General features: G+C 39.7%; 2 protein-coding genes across 5 annotated transcripts in view; one reads left to right on the top strand and one right to left on the bottom strand.

Moving 5' to 3' along the window:
- The window catches only part of DOCK1 (dedicator of cytokinesis 1), a 361,208-nt gene that overhangs the window by 160,856 nt on the left and 178,852 nt on the right, over nucleotides 1-21,500 (top strand). The window lies entirely within an intron of this gene.
- Nucleotides 1-21,500, bottom strand: part of INSYN2A (inhibitory synaptic factor 2A) — a 58,784-nt gene that overhangs the window by 32,861 nt on the left and 4,423 nt on the right. For all 3 annotated transcript variants that reach the window (XM_079977151.1, XM_079977152.1, XM_079977153.1), the window contains 2 exons: nucleotides 10,193-10,274; nucleotides 2,066-3,266 (listed from right to left, as the gene is read on the bottom strand). In XM_079977151.1, coding sequence (XP_079833277.1) covers nucleotides 2,066-3,266; nucleotides 10,193-10,262 — 1,271 coding nt within the window. In that variant the 5' untranslated portion in view covers nucleotides 10,263-10,274. The remainder of the gene's footprint in view (nucleotides 1-2,065; nucleotides 3,267-10,192; nucleotides 10,275-21,500) is intronic.

Genomic DNA, 21,500 nt, shown 5'->3' with positions numbered 1-21,500 from the left:
ATAGTGAGGGAAACATCACACTTGATTGTTGCAATTAGAGGAAATTTTAGCTGCTTTTGTAGTTAGTTGCTTTGGATTGATGGAAGGTGCTTTGGATGCTCTATAAGCAGAAGAGCAGGAAATAATAATAATAATAATAATAATAATAATAATAATAATAATGATGATGATGATGATGATGATGATGATGATGGAACCTATTTAAACTAAGCTCTCTAATGAAGTCAGATGGTTTGGAATTTGCATGGTGATAGCTTTAAGCTTTCGCAGAATACTTCAGGCAGGCAGAATAAGAACTGTGAGATAGCAATCTATCTGAAGCAGAGCTCTGTGATCTTGAAAACTTGTGCACTGATAAATCATCCACTGATAACCAGTTAAATCAAAGGGATCAAAGCATCACCAAGTAGATGGGTTTCTGACTGACTTGAAAATATGCTGATCATTAGACTATATGTAAGAGAAATGCATTCCGTTATTTGAAAGCTGAGGTTTTGAATGAAATAAACTGGCACAGATTTCTGAGTTAGTTTAGGATTTGTATAGGAATAGATGCAAAAATCTCAAAAGGGTAGTAGTTATTTTACACAAGTCTACTCAAAAGTAAATCCCATTGAATTCAGTAAGTGAATACAGAATTGCAGCCTCAGTACTTTCAAAACTCTCTGTTCTTAATAATACGAAGGGAAAATATATTTAGACTGTTCACAAGCAACAGAACTTGGATAGAATTTTCCTATTGTAGAAAGGTAGTAAGATACTATGCTGAGAAACCTAATACCACCAGTGAAAGGAATGAATTACTGTATATAATCACAAAGGATGTGCAACAACAAAAAGTTCACATTTAAGCAGCTAAAAAGCAGGAAATGAGTCTTGCTGTATTGAAAATTGTGTAACCTGACCCATCCACTGGGGATATGGTAGGCTATACATTTAAATCAACTCTGTAAAGCTGATTGTCCAAGCACCTTTGGGGTGGGATAAAATGTTAACAGCTTTATTCCAGGGAGCAACCTGCTTCCATTTTAATCAGGGCGTGTACACTAGTCAGCTGCTTACTTCGGGTGAGAGTAGCACCAGGAGCTTTGCACAGAACATAGTGGTACTTTCAATGTAAAGAGTCAAAGGGGGAATGTTTACTGGAGTGGGGGAAGCAAGAGCTACGTAAAACAGTTAGAAAGCATGGAGGTGTTTGAAGCATGCAATCATTAATTTGAAAAGTATATGCGTGTTAGAATGCAGTCGCTGAATTAACCAGCAAATGAAGACAATGCATCTTTAAAGGGGTGAAGGAGGGGGATGCATATGAGATGCCAAAAGCACAAAAGTTGCAATTATCAGATAAAGACTTAATTAGCTGAGCCTGAGTAAATAGCTATGCTGGTACAAATAACACTGAGTAACACTTTTATAGGAAATTGTAGAACAAAAGCAGGACCGCATGCGTTCATGTTTAAAATACTCTCTGCATTCCCTTTCTGTCAAATGACGCTGCTGTATATTTTGGATTGTTTGAGTATTCCATTGAATGCTTTCCTGTTAGCCTCCCAGAGCAATCTGTTTTTAAAGAACTAAGCAAAGATTTCTTAACTTTACTATTTTTTAATGACTTTTTGATTTGAGACCAATATGTAAAGTGATTATATTTTAATTTCAATATTCTTTTGAATCGGTTGCGTTGATATCAAAAGTATGTTTATCTTAGGAGCACAGTTGTACTCAAAAATCCTAATTTATTATATGTGCATTAGAAACAAAATGAAATAGACTGAAGGTCATTTGCAGCATTAGTATGTTAGTGTCAAGCTAGACACTGAATTATGTATTGCAGGTATGGTGAATCAGGTATAATTATCTGGTGAAAATACCCCAAATTAATACAGCAATATGATGCAAATGCAGTTGAATGTACACTTACAGCAGTTCTAACACATTCAAAGTAAAAAATTAAGGGCACATAAACATATAAATGGAACTGTAAATTGCTTAGTAGAATTCATTTTAACTATTTTAACAAATGATGTGATCATGCATATTAAGGAAGATTCCAAAAACAGCTTACCCTTCTCTATGAGCTTCTCCTTTTTCCAGCTCCTGAATAACACCCAACAAGACCTTTATGGTTTCCTGACTTGAGCTGATCAAGTTCTCCATCATCTGTAGCTGTGCTTTCAAGTCTACCACTTCTGTGTGAGGCACAATTTGTTGGCATCCTTCACTCACAGCAACTGCTGTCTGACAAGGCTGTTTTCCTTCCATAGGTGAAACATGTATCTGAAGGGTCTGTTCATTACATTCAGTTGATTGGCACTGTGCCTGCGTCGAACAGGCCTGAGCTGCACTTACGGCTTGTGATTGCAGACCATTAAGATGCACTGTTCTTTTTTTGTCCTCCTCGGTCGGGCACAGAGACCAGTCATTCCCTGCTGCAGATTTTTGCAGGTCCGTCAGTGAGACGTAAGAACTGGATGCAGGCAAGTAGACAGAAGCTACTTCTGTCTTGAACACTTTTCCATGGGTGGATGGATTAGCCTCCTCGTTCCCCAACGGCCCACTGTGGTGTTTTGCTTTGTCATGCAGCTGGTAATCAGGCTCTTCTAAAACAGAAGCTGCTGAATTTTGAAGAGAAGGAGGTTCTTTAGTACAGCTGTGCAAATCAGTGCTTCTACATGTCTCCGAACAGTTGTCACTAGAAGGCTGCTCTATTGCATTCATGCGTTCATTAGTATGTGAAATAAACTCAGCTGTCACAAATCCAGTGACTTTCTTGCTACACTGAGCAGCCTCCCCTGAGATTTTGCTGTCTTTATCTTTAACATCTATTAGGAATCCATTGTTTTGACTTGGAAAAGTGTCAACAGAAGCTATGCTTTTGATGATACTCCCCTTTTTCCGGTCCAAGGGGAATGTCTGGTAACACTTTTTGAGTTCAGGCGAAGTCTGAACTCCTGTACTTTTAGTAACGTTAGGGATTGATCTCCGAGCAGGCACTGTCATATATTTCCGGTAAGCTGCTCTGTAAGAGATGGGCTTTGCTTCCTTTTTGTCACTCTGCTGTAATGTAGAGAGTTGTTTATCTCTCTGCTCGTTTTGGGCGTCACAGATGTCTTTGAATCTCACCTGCAGGGCTTTGTTTCTTTTCTTGATCTGCCGGTTGGGATCCAGTGCGTATTTCATCTCTAAGGCAAGGGATGTAGCTGGATCAACTTCACTTTCAGAGGCTGTAAGCAAGCACTTGCTGGGTTCCTTACTCTCCATGGTTCCTGTATTCAGAAACAGTTTTTAGGAAGAATTTTATTGCACTAAGTATGTAGGTGTTTAATCAAAACATCTGAAACTTTGAAGGAAAAAGAGTAAGTTTAGGGTCTCCTATTGGTTGGTTGGTTGGGAATCTCCACATGTACATATATTGTTGTTCTCTACGTTGTTTTAGTTTTCTAGTAAAACAATGGATAGTATACAACTCAGCTTTACACAGAGTAAAGGTAAAGGGACCCCTGACCATTAGGTCCGGTCACGGACGACTTGGGGGTTGTGGCGCTCACCTCACTTTATTGGCCAAGGGAGCCGGCGTACAGCTTTCAGGTCATGTGGCAAACCAGAGCAGCGCACGGAAATGCAGTTTACCTTCCCACCAGAGCGGTACCTATTTATCTACTTGCACTTTGATGTGCTTTCAGGCTGCTTGGTTGGCAGGAGCTGGGACCGAGCAACAGGAGCTCACCCCATTGCGGGAATTCAAACTGCCGATCTTCTGATCGGCAAGCCCTAGGCTCTGTGGTTTAACCCACAGTGCCACCCACGTCCCTTTACACAGATTAGACCCATTTAAATTAATGAACATGACTATGTTAGGTCCATTAATTTCATTGGGTATGCCCTGAGTAAAACTTAGCTGAATACCACTCAGTGTAATCTCATGGGTAATGTCAGGGGGCGGGGAATCAGTTTAGGTGAGCAATGTGGTCTTAATGATGATGTTGGAGGGGGGCAGCACGACAACTTCAGGGGGTCCAAAGCTTTTTACATAATCTTAGGTTCCCATGCAACTCTTCTATAATGCCAGTATTAATGCCTCCATCGTGAGTACCAGTATGGCATATTGGAAAGAACAGTTGTTCCAGCCTAGATGCCTCTAGAAGTTTTGGGCTACAACCCATCAGCCTCAGCCAGCGTGGCCAATAGTGAAGGACAATAGGAGTTGTAATCCAAAATATAGCAAGGTTGCAGGTTTGAGCCGCATATGGGACAGCTTCCTATTCCTGCATTGCAGTGGGTTAGACTAGATCCATGGTTCCCAACGTGGGGAGCAATTTCATTTTTAAGGGGGACAATTTGGAAGCTTGTTTAGACCAAGTTAATGGCTTTTTAGGCTTCCTCCACGTGAATAGGACGTTCACTTTCTGAATAATAAAAATTATATGACACGGGGGGGGGGTGTATCAGGATTTTAGAGATGCTTAGGTGGGGGATGGCCAAAAAAAGGTTGTGGACCACTGGACCAGATGATCCTCAGGGTCTCTTCCAACTCTACGTTTCTGTGATTCTACCTTGACAGAAACAGGTGAGGAAAGACTTGAGATACTTCATTGGATTTGGAATATTATTCAAATTCCTGTTCAGCTTGTTAAATGATCTTGGATTAGTCATTGGCTCTCACAAGGTTGGGAGGATGAAAGTGTGTGAATATTGGGGGACAGGTGGTGCTGGAGAGATCCATGTGTGCAAGAAGGGGATCTGTGTCTGCTATATCATGTTCTAATTTGTTGGAAGCCACCCAGAGTGGCTGGGATAACCTAATCAGATGGGTGGCATATAAATAATAAATTATTATTAATTTTCCATGATGATTAAAAGGATTGGTCAGTCCCTACTCATACATATGTCAGTGAGAGTATTGGAGCCTGGGGCAAGTGCACTGAAGCAGCTATATACAGTTAACTTTGCATTCTTCTGTAAGGTGGGAATAACCATTTCCCCCTCTTGGAATAGTTCCAAATATGAACTGCAAGACGGGTGATAAATAATGTCCCTTTGTCTAAAGCTTTTTAAAGGGGGATATTTTATTCTGCAGAGTGATTGTCAATAAACAATGGTGAGTTTCTGTATTTCTTTAAGGTGTTTTTTCGGTCCTTAGAGGTCTTTCATTTATTAGATTTGAAATTGAGTTGGCTATACTGAATTTTTGATAATTTCATTATTAACATTTGGAAAGATAAAACACTTTAAAAACAAAAACAAAGTCTAGGTGTTATAGTGTGGGCACAGATGTGCATGTGTGACCAGTAATTTTACAGTGAGAATGGAGCTAAGTGGGGTTTGGTTGTGTGATGCATCATATTGACAGGAATGATTTTAGGGGATACACTGCTATGCTTGAGCAGTCATCAAGATTTCTTTTTTTAAAAAAGTGCTTTCTTGTAAGCAAATCCAGTGTTTCTGAAAGTATGCATCTTGTTAATTCCTTTCAATGGAAACATTAAAATTTATTTGGTTTTAAATACTGAACAATTAGTGTTCCATGGTGAAAATACTGTTTTGCACTATGCATTCCATGTTTTTCATTTAAAATGTCATTTAAACAAGGAAATTTTTATAAATAGCAAAATACAGAACCTTGTGTTGCATATTTAATATTCATATTGTGTTCAATTATTAAGAGTAGCTAAGATGATGCAGGTGGCTGCTCTGTTCTGTTCAGGGAATACTCAGAGGGTCACACCTTAGTTTATTATGCTGCCTCACAGCTGTTTTATACACATGGTGAAGTTTATTTGATTGCTGAAGTAAGAAAATAAAAGCTGATTTCAGAGGAAGCGTGCCAAATTGTATGAGGAGAGAATTCAGCCATGTTTGATTCCTTATCCATTTTTATAATGTTTTTTGTGGGTTTTACAGTGAGGAAAAACTGTAGCTGGAAATCAAACAAAAAAACAACCCTAACTAGCTGAAAAATCACAAAACACTAACACTTGTTTTACTGTAGAGTACATTTTCAAAATAAAATAATATATACACAATTCAGGTGGAATAACAGCTGCTGGTGCTTGTTTGCCTTTTCTTTCACCTCCCTAAGGAATAAGGCATTGCAGATAAACATGGCCTAGGCTTAAAACAAAAATCTTAGCCAAGACAGTCCAAATCTTAGCAGGAAGCAATCCTTTCAATGTGGAAGGATCTGGCTGGCTACATAAATGGGTGGTGGGAAGGAGTGAAGGCCCTTTATATATCACATCCCCCCCCAAATGTGATAGCTCCCTTAGCCACCTTGCCTGCTGCTTTAAGTCAAGTAGTAGCATAAAAAGGCACATAAGAAAACAAGCTGATCTACCTATGAAGCAAGAATGGTGGACAGGATAAATTACTAGTTGGATGGGAAAGGGAAATGAGTGATCTTAAGGTTTTTACCCCCTAAGCAAACTATTATGTGCTTGCATATAGCCTCTGAAATTGAACCCACAACTTGAAGATGAAATAGATGCAACAGATGCATTGAATATCAACCAAGATCAAGAGAATTAACTTTAAAAGGATTTAGGAGTCACAAACTTTACTTTGGCTAATCCGAAAAAGACAGCGGTTTGGATCAAAATGGAAAAGCTTCTTCTACTGACAGAAGGCCTTTTATCCAGGGGAGGCAACCTGCTGGCCGAGGTGGCTTTTGTTGATTCCTTTCTTTCCACTGCAGTCCCCAATGCTCCTGGGATGTGGCACTGGAAGCTGCTGCTGGAGGAGTGAATCAGCAAAGGTTACCTCCCTCCCTCCCTCAACAGCATGCATGAATTCTGGTTCCAACCCAAAAGTTCATGCTTTTACCTGTTTGTATCCTTTCTCTCTTCTTGCCTCAGCACAACACAATGGCAGTGAATCAGTTAGAACTGTACTGGCTTTCAAGCGCTGCAACCTCAGAATACTTTACCATGAAAACATCACCACATTCCTGGGAAACCTCTAAATATGTCTCCTGTTTTATGGAAGGCAGAAGGCCTAGAGCCGTCAAGGCAAACCAAGTCAACTCTCCACACAGGGTGTGAAGAATGGCAGCTTCTCATACATAGTTTTGTATCTCCAGCTAGAGATATTGGAGTACAACAGTCTGTTGATTTGGTTTAACACTACAAAATCCCATTATTGGCATTCTACTGGACTTCATGGTACTCTTTCAAAAGGCAGTATTACAGTATAGTAATATTGGTAGCATGGCTTCACTGGGCAATAAACTGATAATTTATAAATTACCTATGTATTAATTTGAATTAACTTATCTAAAGAAGCACAGAATCATAGAATTTGTAGAGTTGGAAGGCACCACGAGGGTCATCTAGTCCAACCCCCTGGAATGCAGGAATATTTTGCCCAACTTGGGGCTGGAACCCATGACCCCTGAGATTAAGAGTCTCATGATCTACCAGTTGAGCTATCCCAGTTGTGCATTTTTACTATGTTTAGGAATAAATTGAATATTTGTAAAATATACCTGGGTCACAAAGTGACCATAGTCCTATTCTGATAGTTAATTTCGGTGATAATTTATAAGGCTAGCTAATGTCTTTGGTGCATGAGCTTTGAGCTAGCACAAGGGACATGTGCTAGTAGAACAGAACCTTCCCTTCTTCTCTGTAGTCTCCTGTATGCCCTCAAAATCTTCTCCAGAGGGTTGGGGGACACTCTGGAGGAGATTTTGGAGGCATGTGGGAAGAAGAGAAGAAATGGAAGTGCTGCGGTGGCAGCAGAACTCTGTTGGTACTGCTGTGGGTACAACCCATATTCTGTTGTAGATAGACCCTTTCTAATTCTGGAAAACACTACCATATGCTAGTTGTAGCAAACTCATGCATCAGTAATCAATGGTTGATTTCTATTATTCATGTTAGTTTCTAATAATGGGATTACTCATAATTCAAAGCCTTGTTGTAGATTTTTGTAGAAAGTTCCAGTTAGATAAGGAAACTAATGTTTTTGGAGTTACTACTAGACTTCTGGTTTAAACCTTTAACACATGGTTGCCAATTTTTTTAAAAAAGAGTTTTTGCTTTGACCTCTTTTCTCCAGTGTATTTATTAAGGGTTCCTATATATATGTCATTCTTACTAGTTTTCTAATAAGAACATCCAATTAACAAATCCATCAAATGATAATCCAATTAAAAAAATAATAAAAAACAGCCAAATTGCAATCCAAATTATTAATTGTTAATTTTTCAGGCTTCCCATACTCTGGACCTCTGAATCTCTGGATCTCCAATATTTTCATTTCTGCCTTCCTCTTGTTGTTCTCATATTTTCCACATTCCGATCTTAACGTTTTAAACTCAATTGGAACCCAGTGTATTTATTAAGGTTTCCAACGGAGTTGCAGTATAGCTCAGGTTATGGGTTTTTGTTTTCTTAAGAAGGAATGTGTGATGTGGGTGGCAGGGTGTGAAAGACACCCTTATGCTACAGTTCACCATAAAACTTGATGTATTTAGCGGAGGTAGCCAATGTGGTAGCTTCAGAGGTTGTTGGGCTACAACTCCCATCATCTTTGATTTTTGGCCATGCTAGTTGGGCTGATAGAGAATTGGCTGCTCCTGTTCTTGCCAGCAAGAACATGCAAGCTGCACAAAAGAGGTTGGCACTCCTGCACAAAGAAAACACACTTTTGCGTGAATTGTTTTTAACAAATGTATAAAAAGAATATACTCTGCTAAGCCATGTGCAGTACAGTTAAGAACAACAGTGATACAAGCTGGTGAAAAATGTTAAAGCAGTTCAGTTATGTCAGGAGGTGAGTGGTTCAAATTTTGTGATCTATGTCATGTTAGGAATTTCCAGGAACCCACGACTTAGGGTTTAATGGTGTTAAACTGTGTTTGAAAACAATGTACAGCAAGCTCTCATACTGAATATTTTGACAAATCCATAGGGTAATGACAAGAATATCCTAAAATGAACGTATATATTTTTATGTTACTATTCTTTATTTTTTATTAAGAGGGCCCATTTAAAGATCTTGGTGTTCTATACAGTAACAAAAAGGACTCCAGTGATTTGAACATGGATATGGTGCAGTTTGATATGTACCACGATCCACAGATCTTAGCTTTAGAGCATTTCAGAGCTTGAGTTGAACCCTGAAATTATGAAACAGCAATAAATGGGGGAGAAATGTTGTGTGTGTGGATGGTTCAGTATGTGACAGGAGCAATCATCATTAGCTCCACATATCTAGTATTAGAGAAAGGCTGCACAGTGTGACTTTAGGCAGCAAGCTCAGTGTTAAACAGGACAAAGTGATGTTCAGAAAGAAGCGTGTGCTACTGAGGGACCACATATTGTGCATGCAGGAGGATCCAGGTTCAGTTCCTGGCATTTAAACTTTAAAGGGATAGACAGCAGGTGATGTGAAAGACCCCTCTGTCTGAGAACCTGGGCAGCTACTGGCAGTCAAGAGTAGACAATACAATCATAACTTGGTTGTCAAACGCCTTGTGACTCAAACCTTTTGGCTCCTGAACGCTGCATACCTGGAAGCGAGTGTTCTGGTTTGAGAACATTCTTTGAACCCGAACATCCGATGTGGCTTCCGCAGCTTCCAATCAAGTTCAGGAAGCTCCTGCAGCCAATTGGAAACCGTGCCTTGATTTTCAAACGTTTTCGGAAGTCAAACGGACTTCTGGAGCAGATTCCGTTTGAGAACCAAGGTACGACTGTATTGGACAACCTGGACAAACCAGTGTGGACTGGCAACTTCTTGTGTCATAAAACAATCTATGTGCAGGTATAAGAAATGCTGTTCTATGCTGTTTTGATGCACTGTGTTGTTTTATTTGTCTACATTCAAGCTGTACATGGCTTGTACATCTGCAGTACATATTACAGGTTTGTGCAGCAAATCCCATTGTTCCTACATACTGTTGATAAGGATGTGGTGAATCCTGTTATCCTGACTTTATCACCAACACCTTTTTTTTTTATAAAAAAAAGATGATTCACTGTTTTAAAATTTAAATTTTGTTCAAATTAAAAGGACAATATGCCTGCTGTAAGGAAAAGGGGTTAATGAAGTAGCTGAGCAGTCCACATTTTGACCATCTGCAATGAAACAAAGGGCCTTTGAAGTGAAATTGTAAGTAAGGCTAAACTTGCAGAAAGACATGTGAGACTTGAGACAGTGGTATCATAAAATGGCATGACTAATTACTTACCGTCACTATTAAGGGATTGTGAGGCTGGAGACGAAAGATTCCACATCTCATTATCAGCTCCTTTAGCCATCTTGCCACTCACCTAAAATACAGGGCATATTCCATTACTGATAGGTTACATGTTCTCTCAGGGAAGCTTAATTTGTTGTACTACAATCCACCTATGGCAAAATCCACTACTTTACAGAGGAACAGCACTGACCCCATCCCTTCAAGAGAGCAAAAGTGGCACTATTATTGTGTTGTGCTTTCTGACACTGCAATATTTGTGTCTATTCAATGAAATTCTTCCTTGAATGTCTGAACTTTAATAAAAAATGCATTTATAAAAAACTTTTTTTTTAAAAAAAAGTATGTACAATACAATCTGATTATTGCAGCCACATACAAACTATTAAATGGGCCCTGTGCATTTTGTTGCTGTTGTTGGAACAAACCTAAGATGGCAGCTATGTCACCTTTAGCAGTTATACCCAAGGTCTGTTGAATATGAAGTGAAACAACATATGAATTAGCCCGATGTAAAAAAAGCAGTATGAAACATAATATGTTGCCATTAGAATTGCAACTGGTAAAATTTAAAAAATGAATGCGATCTTCTTGCTCATTTGCAAAATAAAACTGCTCATCGTGGCTTTGAATGACATTTGCAGACATCTCATATTTATTTGCAATTTATAATGTGCAGTTCATAAACTGGCAAGTTTTTTTAGAAACTAATTTTTAAGACATTAGTAGTAGACAAACTAATGGTAATCTATATAAATACCTAGAAATAGAAAACATCCCGCCAAACATAAATCATTTTCAGACATAAAACATACTATTGATTAACTTGTGTCTCATTTTTATTAGAAACTATATTTAACCTTATGCTTGAATTAGCAGGTTATAATCAACAAGTGCAGTAGAGCTGCGAGAATTTTTTTGCTCAGTTTCTTATTCAAAGAAAATGACAGACAACCCCACTGACAGACTGATAGACTTTCAAGTGGAATCTGACGTGTAACAGCTGGCTTACTCAGAAGAACAGATTTACTTGCTTATGTTTCACATGCGATTCAAGGTGCTTAATAAAACTGGCTTGGTTTCGCATGGTTATCCTATTGACTCTTCCACTCAACCAAACTGTATGGCTGTTCCATACAACATAGAAAATAACAGGTGGTGTGTTTTGAGCTGAATCTCGGAAGTAGAGCCAAATCTCAAGGAAGTTGAACCTAGGGCCAGAAGTGCAAACAGACAGGTGGCACCTACTGACCAGGCAACTTTGAAAGACCCAGACTCTTAGTATTTATAGCTTACCAACTCAAAGGCTTCACACTGCCTGTCAATCACAGGGGCAATTGTCACTGAGACATCAGAGCTCCAAATAGCATTTGATAAGTAGTTACATGTCCGTCACCTTATGTGTTGAAATAAGACAGAAAGCTCACTTGGCTAGGTCTAAGCTTTGGGCCATAAGGTCACCAGTTCTAGCTTGAAGTCTGACACTTTACAACACCACTTTTTGTCATAAGAATTGTGTGATGTTCTCTGCATGCTCAATAGGCTTTGGACCATAGTAGGCCATGTTCTTCATGTAGAGGGGGCCTTTGAAACTTTGAAGAGCTTCAAATGCATATTGGAAAGCAGTATGGAATAGGGGCTCTAGGTTAAGAGAGGAAGGCATATGGAATCAAAAGTCTTGCTTTGGGGCATTCTTAAAGGTGGTTTTTTCACCCCCTGGACTTTGGTCACACTTTCTCATCTAAAATGTGATCACTTTTCATTAGAGCAGGGCTGGCCAGATGGTAGATTGGGATATACTGGCACATTTAAAGTACATCAGTAAGGTTTTTGATTCCCAATTGTTTGATGAAAGGCACAGCAAAACTTGTTTGATCTTTGGGCAAACTATGCATCCCTGACGTCTATTTTCCTCGTCTATAGTGACTTCATACTTACAAGTCATGTCACATTAATGCTCTTCCTTTTAGCTGCTAATTATGAAAATATAGTCATTGTCCTATTCTCTTCCTTCTCAGTCTTCATGTTCCCACTCTTGTAAAACGTATTAACTGTTTACTTTGGACTGTTTACTTTGTGTGGCTCTGCTGGCCAGTTTTCAGTTTTTGTGAAGGCAGACGTAGATATGTATATGTATTTGCAGGTTATCTCAGTGTATGACTATAGTGTAGTAGTATTGCTTCCATTCATTGTGTGGCACCTGACTCTGGTTGATGGACATCATGGTTGTAATAACAAATAAACAGATCCTTTAAGCCTGCCCATTTTACATTAGAGAACGAGCTTTCCCTAACAATCATAATTGTATTGCAAACCATTACCTGCGTTTGTGCTGTTTCATGCAGAATTACCACTTGGTCCCACTGAGCCAATTCCTGTCTCACTTCTGACAGAAGTGGCTTACTGAGTGGGTTGTAGCCATGACCATAGCTTTCTGGCAGGTGGGTTGCTTACTGGGAGTGAGAGGGGTATAGAGGTCGATGCACTGCAAACACACTGGCAGGAGTGCCAGATTGGCTCTACTGGTGTGTTTTCATTTTGCTGATCTCCCTGCCACTTTGCCTGCTCTCTCTTGTTAAGTAACAGCATCTCACCTGCCAGGAAGCTGGTGTAGGGTGACTCGCTTCTGCACTCAGCTACCTCCCCTCCAAAACTCCCAACAACAACAAACCATCCACTTTTTGCAATACTGAGCAGACTATCCAAAAAACAATGGGTGTTAAATAGAAAAGGGAGGGGGATTCAATATGAGTTTGAGTTCCGCTACTGTTCTCCAAGGCTTCTACTGGAGAGTATAATACATTACGACTTTATTTTGTGAAGCCTCTTTTTTTTAAAAAAAATGTTTATGAAAGTATGATTTAGAAGTAAATAATAACAGCAGGAAGAGAAATTCAGACTGTGAAACCGTGTTCTCAAATTAAATTTGAAGCAACGAGGACAACCGATAGCAAGACAAAGCTGCAGGAAATTTGGTCATGAACTGAAAGAGTAAAAGGATATCTCCGGACTGGAGATATGTATGGAACAATAAAGAGGAGTTAATGATGAGCTAACCATCTTTCATACTGTTTTATTCAAGTATTGGTGTAATGTCATATCCAGCAGCCAGGAGGGTTATCTCTGCTAATCACACTGACATAGGGGGCTTTCTGACAAGTGGATTTAGAAAGATCATTCACATCAGAACAATCCTGCACACCCTGTTGTGCGCATTTGCCTCTTGTTCATAAAATGAGATATATTTGGATCAAGAAGCAGCCCAGAGTCTTTCCCAATGTTGCTATTTATTTTTTTTGGAAAATATGTCATGACGAGCTGAATTCATGCTCAGTTTACCTTTTTTATATTTATCACAGGCCATTTAGCCTCTACACTTTAAGTTGAATAAGGTATCAAACATCATCCCCCCCCCTCCCCGTTAAATTGTACCTCAATCCAATTAAACTCCAGCCATGGCCAGACTTGCACCTTATTCCACCATATCCACTACCCCCAGTTGAATGCCTCCAAAGAGGAAAGCTACTCTCCATATTTTTCAACCTTGCTCTGTCTCCATGGAAACCAGAAGGCCAGACATTATACATAGAATATTACTTTTGCCCTTTGTTAGGGATTCAAATAGCCTGTAACTACATCTTCAGGAGATGAGCAGCATCACGCTGAGAGGGAAAGCAGGTGTTGTTTGAGAGATACTTTGGACAATCTGTGAATTTTTTTTATGAATTAATAAAACAGTTTTTCAAAGCGTGGGCTTGAACAGCATTCATAAAAAATTATGATGGTCCATGAAAAAGACCTTGATGAGAGAGCACTCCCACATAACCCTCCCCAACACTATCTGATGAGAATGCATGGTGGAGGATGAAAGCAAAACAAGTGCTTGAAATTCTGAAGTTCCCTATGGCTACTCAGCACAGTAAAGCATACATTATACTTTTAATGGCTAATTAGACTGACTAAATAAAGGGACACGGGTGGCGCTGTGGTCTACACCACTGAGCCTCTTCGGTTTGCCGATCGGAAGGTTGGTGGTTCGAATCCCTACGACGGGGTGAGCTCCCGTTGCTCGGTCCCAGCTCCTGCCAACCTAACAGTTCGAAAGCACCCCAAAAAGTACAAGTAGATAAATAGGTACCGCTGCAACGGGAAGGTAAACGGTGTTTTGGTGTTCCATTGCGCCAGAAGCGGCTTAGTCATGCTGGCCACATGACGCGGAAGCTGTACGCCGGCTCCCTTGGCCAATAAAGCGAGATGAGCGCTGCAACCCCAGAGTCGTCTGCGACTGGACTTAACTGTCAAGGGTCATTTACCTTTTAGACTTACTAAATAGCCTGGACCAAGTTAACTCTGTCATTCAGATGATAAAATATAGGTTCTCCCCCCCCCCCCAGCGAGTTTGGATACATTTCCACCTTCATGACTATGTGCAACCACCCTAGCAAATTTACATTCAGCATGACTGCAAAGGCTTTAATGCTATGGCACCTGTAGCATTGCTCTGGCATAGTTAGACAGCTTCATATTCTAAACTGCTGTGGCAAATGATACCATAATGTTATACAGCACAGATCTGGCCATTTATATCAAGTTGGGTGTCATTTGGAACAACTAGTTTTGGTTACCATGAAGTCAAATAATGTTAAGTGTGTGTCTGGTTTGATGGGAGCCTTTTACAAGTGTTACTAAAATGTAAAGGCAGTATATAGCAGGATAGACCTGTCTGAATTGTCAAGCAGTTTATAACTTGGATCAAGCTATTTTGGACACAACTTTATGCAAATGATATTGACAGAGTGGAATGGCTTGAGACCCATACTGCAAACATGCTGAGTAAATATTATTGGCATTTAAGCCCCTGTTCTTTAGACATCTGGCCCATTTCAAGTATATTTATTTATTTATTTATTTCATAAAATTTATATACTGCTTGATTGTTGTTGTTTTAAAAAAGAACTCTCAAAGCAGTTTACACAAAACAATACTTTAAAGCATACAAAACTTAAATTACTAACAAATAACAAAAAGTTAAATTACTAAAACGTACTGAAATTCGCATCAGCATTTTTAGCAGGTGTCAAAAAGAAAACAGTGAAGGCACTAGTATTTTGAGTTTCTCGTCAGTCTACCAGCCCATATTGTTTTTTCAACCTTTGAACTAGTGTGAAATTATTTAAATGGGTTATCCTTGACATTATGTTAAATGAGATAGATGGTATTCATAAATCATTACATCACTGAAAAGAATTTGTTTGTAACCTTTAGAATTTTGTCCAAAGCAGATACTTGAATCTACTTCCATATTATGTTTCTAATAGGTTTTCCTTTCATATCTATTGAACCAGGTGCCAGATGCAGGAACTTTACATAAAATGCCAAATTTTGTGCTGCTACATGTTTCTGCTGTGGGCACATTGATAGAGGCTTGATTTTCTCTATAGAGAAATAGGGAATTCTATGCTAAGTTTTCAGTGGAGGCATTTTACATAGCTGAGATGGGCATTGTTTTGATTGTCCTAAATATTTAACATCATAATTGTAATCTCAGGCCTATTCTATGTACTCAGCTGTCACAGAAATTAATACTTTCCTTGTTTTAAAAGAGTTAGACTGCAATCATATGAATATATATCTGAGTAGAAGTCCCATTGGACACAGTGGGGCTTGTATATTGAGAAAATATGCAGAGGAGATCTGACTGTTAGAGTAGCATAATCATTTGTCATCTTGGGTTAATAGAAATGCTTTATTTTTAAAATTCTGAATCACTAAAAGCATACATAGATGTGACACTGATATCTTTGGACTTTTAATTATGTTTTAAATGAGAATGCTGGGGAAAGCTGCTCTTTCTTTGGTAGGTACTTGAAATAATTTATAGCACATTGTCTGCTCATTTGAGTGTCCTTTAGGCATCCTCCTAGCTGTATGGGAAACTCCTATCTGTGGAAATGGCATTTAAATGACCATGCCTCACACCCCAATCCTATGAATCTTCCCCATGTACTCTGCATCCTCCCTACTGCAGCAGTGCAGATTCCATGGGAATAGCCTACAAAATTGGGTGCAGCCCATGTGTTTGTGGTCATTTAAATGTCCTCTGTGCCTCACAGGAGCAGCTTATGGATAAATGGCTTTCAGGCACCTGTGAGGAAGTTTAATGGGTACAGCAATATATGGATTCTCTAACATCTGTTATCGGTCCATATGCTAATTACGTCTTAAGAGGAGTTGCTGGATAATAGAGGTTGTTGTAATGGTTCTTTTCTTCCTGTTTGATCTTTTCTAATCTTTTGCTTGTTACAAGTGGCACTCACACATCAGTGAGGATTCAAATATATGATTCCAAAATAGTAGGTGTATTATTTTCAAGGTGTCCCAAAATCTCTAGTTAGCAATTTGACTGCAGAGTGTAAAATAAGGTCTCTATAATTAAACCCAGCAGCATTTTCAAATTCAAATAAAAAGAGCAAAACTGTAGGTTTCTAGCCCTCAGGAGTCACAGAAATATGGGGCAGGGTGTGTGTGGGGGAGAGTGTTAGAAAACCCAAAAGGTCTGAAAGGATTTACAGAGGTCAGGATGTGAAATTGCTCCTAACACCGCTATTCTATTATTTATCACATTTGTATCCTGCCCTTTCTCCAAGGAGCTCATGGTAGCTTACATGGGATTCCTATTTAATCACAACATTGCAAGGGAGGTATATACTAAGAGGTAGGAACTGGCTGAGCTGGGATTTGATCCTAAGTCTCCTTAATCTAGACTCAACACTCTAGCCAATACACTACTGTTTCTTCCTCCTGGCCATTTTCTGATCCTCTGGCTATTCCAGAGCTCTCGCCTTCACACCTTACTTGTGTGATTTCGAAAGTCACCTGGCCAGCTACTACAGAAAACAGAGCACTGGGCTAAGAAGGAACTTTTAGGTTGATTCAGTTGGGCAAACATTAATGTTATGTTTTCTCAGTCTCACAATTCCAGTGATTAGTTTTGGAAAGTTGTTTTGCAAATTCAAGCATCTGAGACAAATTCTACACATCCAAGATGAAGCATCATGGGACCTGCTGCAAATCTCATGGCCTGAAGGGCTATGGCAGCTTAGAAAAACACACACAATACCTAAGAAATTAAAGTCAGCTAGATAAAAAAATATTAAAAGTCATTTCCTGTTAATAGTTTAACCTTGGACATCAAAACATAGGTCCGGTTTTCACAACCCTGTAAACCAAACTGTGACTTACTAGGACAGCATAAATGTTTGGGCTCCTGGAGAGAAGCTTGCAGCTGCTTTGCTTCTCCTTAGTCCCAGGGCTTGTGGTTAGTGAGGAGAGAGCCTAACAACAAGCCCAGATTTGGGTGACAGGCTTAGCTTAGCACATGTGCAAAGGAAGACAAGGGAGGAGTAAAGAAGCTGCGAGCTCTTGCCCAGGAGCTCGCATGTTCCTGTAGCCCCAGAAAGCAATAGTTTGGCTTAGTATGTCATGAAAACCAGGCCAGACTAGGGAGCTGCTATAGGGTTTCCAGGACTTTAGGATGATGTTGGAATAATCAAGAGGGCTTTCTTAACAAACCTGTGATGCTTAAAATCATCTGTAATCAGGCGTCTAGTGGTTATTGTTTTAATACTTCTATAGGATCAAAGAGGACAACAGATACTATTGTGAACTACTATTGTAATTTCTAAAGAGGCTACTGCAGTAAAGTGTTGTTGTTTTTCAAGGGGAAAGGACCAATTCAGCTACTTGCCAAGTGCTCAAGGGACCCTAGGTATGCCTCTGGTCCTGGTCCTGGTCCTGGTCCTGGTCAGAGCCTGGATAGATGACCTTCTGCCTGCAAGTCTGGAACTTATTCCTGAGTCCAAAAAAGTAGCAAAAGGCTAGGTCCTTTTCATCTTGCTGTGATAGGGAGAGACAGCTTTAAACATTAACATGTCAGGGAAGATTAAAACCCCTGGAATGTTGGAGCTATTTTTACACGACAGTACAAAACGTGTGGTATCCCATACCCATATCTGGTGAACAGCAGAAATAATGGTTTCTAAAATACCTTTCACATGCTCTTATAAAACAAATTTCTTGGTCAAGTTTTCCTCCAGTTTTGCCCTCTCCATATCCTGTTTTCCCTAATACTTAATAAAAACTTGCTTAATTTCTTAACTATATTTTCATTGCCCTTTCCCATGTAACCAGTTTTCCCTAATACTTAATAAGCTATGTTTACATTGCGGGTAGTGTGTGTGTGTGTGTGTGTGTGTGTGTGTGTGTGTGTGTTTTGCAAAAGAACACATATTCATTAAACTAATAAAAGTGCAACGAAAAGCAACCAAAGATTAATAGAGCAATCCAGATTTACAGCCTGGAAATGCTGGCTGGACTTTTGATGGAGTGGATATGTCCTTTTGCCAAGTCCTGCCCAACTCGGGCAGCCTCTGCTGACAGAGCAGCTCTATCATTGGTGGGGAAGACCTGCCTGTGAGAAGCCTCCCATGCACCCACTGAAAGAGTGGTATATTCACCAGCAGAAACCCCAAAGCTGGGCATGTTGGGGGTGGGCGTAGGTGGAAAGGGATCGCGGCTACTGGATCTTACACTGACCCTGCTGTCATCATGTGACTGCAGCTGGCCTGATCAGGGCTTTTATGCTGTGCCAGTTTCAGAGATGGTGCAATGAAAGACTATTTATCCTTTTGCCACCTTCCACTCTGACTGGTGCAAGCAGCAGGGCTGTGGATGTAATGCAGACTGTGCCATTCCCTTAACCCTCTGCTGCCACCCGGGAGTTAGGACTGCACCCTTAATAATATGTTCCTTCACAGTTTAAGAAAAGCATAAGAAGAGAAATTGAATAATGGTGTTAAATTTACAAAACAATACTATAATTTCAACTAATAAAGCAAAATGATCAAATGAGTCGGTGAGATGCAAGGTAAAGAGGCTCCTGGTTTTATTTAATACTTTCTCTTCTTCATCTCTTCCTTGGATTGCAAACGTCAAATATGGCCCAGTCTCTTTCATAGTTGTTTAGTATTCACACACAAACATGCACATGCGCTGCACACACACTGTAGATTCATTTTGTCAATTACTTAGTAAGGATGCAGATATTAAAAGGAAATAAAACATGCTAGGGCTTGTGAAATGCTAAACTATGCAATAATTTGGAGGGAAATTCAAACATTCGTTTATCTTGGGAATAGCTTTCATTCCTTTGGGTTGCTTTAACAGCAGCTGCTTTTTCTGCTTGGAGGTATGCAGTCTAAAAGGTTGGTTAGAGAGATCTGATTGGCTCTACCTCCTGTATGAGTCTACAATTGTCATTGGAATAATTTTGTCCTGGGAATGTATGTCATACCATTAGTCAACAGTTTAGTTATTGCAGTGTATTTGGGCTTTAAATCACTCGTAGGTGGCTCATGAATGATGATATCTACAAGCATTAAACATGTTGTGTTCACACTGATAGCATCTTGACATAAATCTCTTTGCAAGTTGGCAATGTAGTCTCATGTGGTGGACTTTACCAGCTGCACTGATGTGAGTGGGCTGACCAGTAAAAGAAATGGCGGGGAAGGTAAAGGGGCTTTGATGTCTAAAACCCAGTGAGGATATTATGCAAAAAAGTATGCACACAAAATAGACCTGCCTGTGAAATTTTTGCCGATTAGCTTTGTGCTACATGCATTTAGTTGTTATTTTTACTCTTTCTGAAAGTGATAAACGGTGCAGTAAATAGGTTTCGCAGTGCCACAGAAGAACATCTGATCATGATTCATTAATAATGAATCTTAGGGCTTCGAAATATGTAAATGTGAATACCAGACTAGTTGTACAACCTTGCATGTTGTCATGTAACACTGTGTCTTATTTGCAGCTCCATGTCACTTCTCCAGTTTGGTGGGGGGAAGGCCTACATGGTGATAATACTGCACCAAAGTCATTAAAATCCTTACTTTCGGAGAGCTTAAGCAAGTGAGCATTTGTTCTGGCTGGTCCACATCAAGGGTTACAGATGAGGGCCAGAATCCTAGGGCCAAATGCTTCCAAGCTAAATTCTTACTTGGAATTTATGTTATTTTCAGCAGCTTTCCTCACCCCTAGTCTCAAAAGCAACTTGCCATGTAGTATGAGGCAGATATTTCAGAAACACAAGTCCAAGGTCCCATAAAGCATGTGGAATTAGTTGTTTGAATGTAGATTTGTTAGTCCTCTGCCAATCTTAATACCTAGAATGGGATTTCTGCATTAATTTATTATGTGATGATGCAGAGCATTATCTGTGATATAAGCAAATTCTGTCTGGTCGACTTTAAGAAACAATTGATGTTAACTAGCCCTTTTTTGAATTAAAAGATGATTAGAACTGTTCTGTGATAATTGGAAGAGGGTTTTTGGTTTTTTTACATAAAATGTTTGTTGAATTTTTATTTCCAGGCAACAAGATAATATTGTCTGTCTGTGTGCATGTTTGTATGGTGGGGTCATAGAGTTACTCCATAGCCTGAATGGCAATGGTGGATAGGGGAGAAGGGCAGAAGAAATAATATTATTTCCCTTTTTGGACCAAGCTGATAATGGTGCTGATAATGCCACAGTTGCAGGTACGATTCCCATAGGGGACAGCTGCATATTCCTGCATTGCAGGGGGTTGGACTAGATGATCCTCAGGGTCCCTTCCAACTCTACAGCTCTGTGAAATACTAATATTATTGTACAGACAGTTCACTCCACTGCTAAGTTCTTATGCCCCAGATTCAAATAGTAATGTGACTGATGAGAAGACTGCAACTGGATTTAAGTCACGGCATTACTGCACATTATAGGCAGAGCAGCCCTCAAAGATGATGTAGGAAAAGGGCTTTATAACATGCAGAACATCTTTCAGGTATTTGGTGCAGGAGTGCATTCAGAGTGTCTGCCAAACAGATTTCCATCCAACATGGTGGAAAGTCTTCGATACCACAGTCTGATTCCTTTTGGAAGAAGCTGGTGAATGTTTGAAAAATATGTGCATGAAAACAATGGGGCAATGTGAAAATCATTGATAACGTTTAGAACAAGAAGCGATGGACACATATGGCAGGCCTCTTCAGTTGTTCATAAAGTATGCTATGGAGATGTGCAAGGGGAGAAGAGATTTATTAGCCCCCTTCCCTCATTTTTTTCCAGATTCTAAAATGCACAGGGAGTCTCCACAAGTGTTAGAGACTTCCCCTTCAGAAGGTCATCCTATAACTCATGAGAGCTAGTGACCATAACAAGGGGTGGAGCTTTTGTTCTCACCCCTGCAGCCCCCATTTTC

Source organism: Podarcis cretensis, assembly GCF_951804945.1.
Source record: "Podarcis cretensis genome assembly, chromosome: 5".
In the NCBI taxonomy this organism is placed as follows: domain Eukaryota; kingdom Metazoa; phylum Chordata; class Lepidosauria; order Squamata; family Lacertidae; genus Podarcis; species Podarcis cretensis.
Note: the sequence above shows the minus strand (reverse complement) of the source record. Positions and strands in the feature narration are given on the sequence as shown.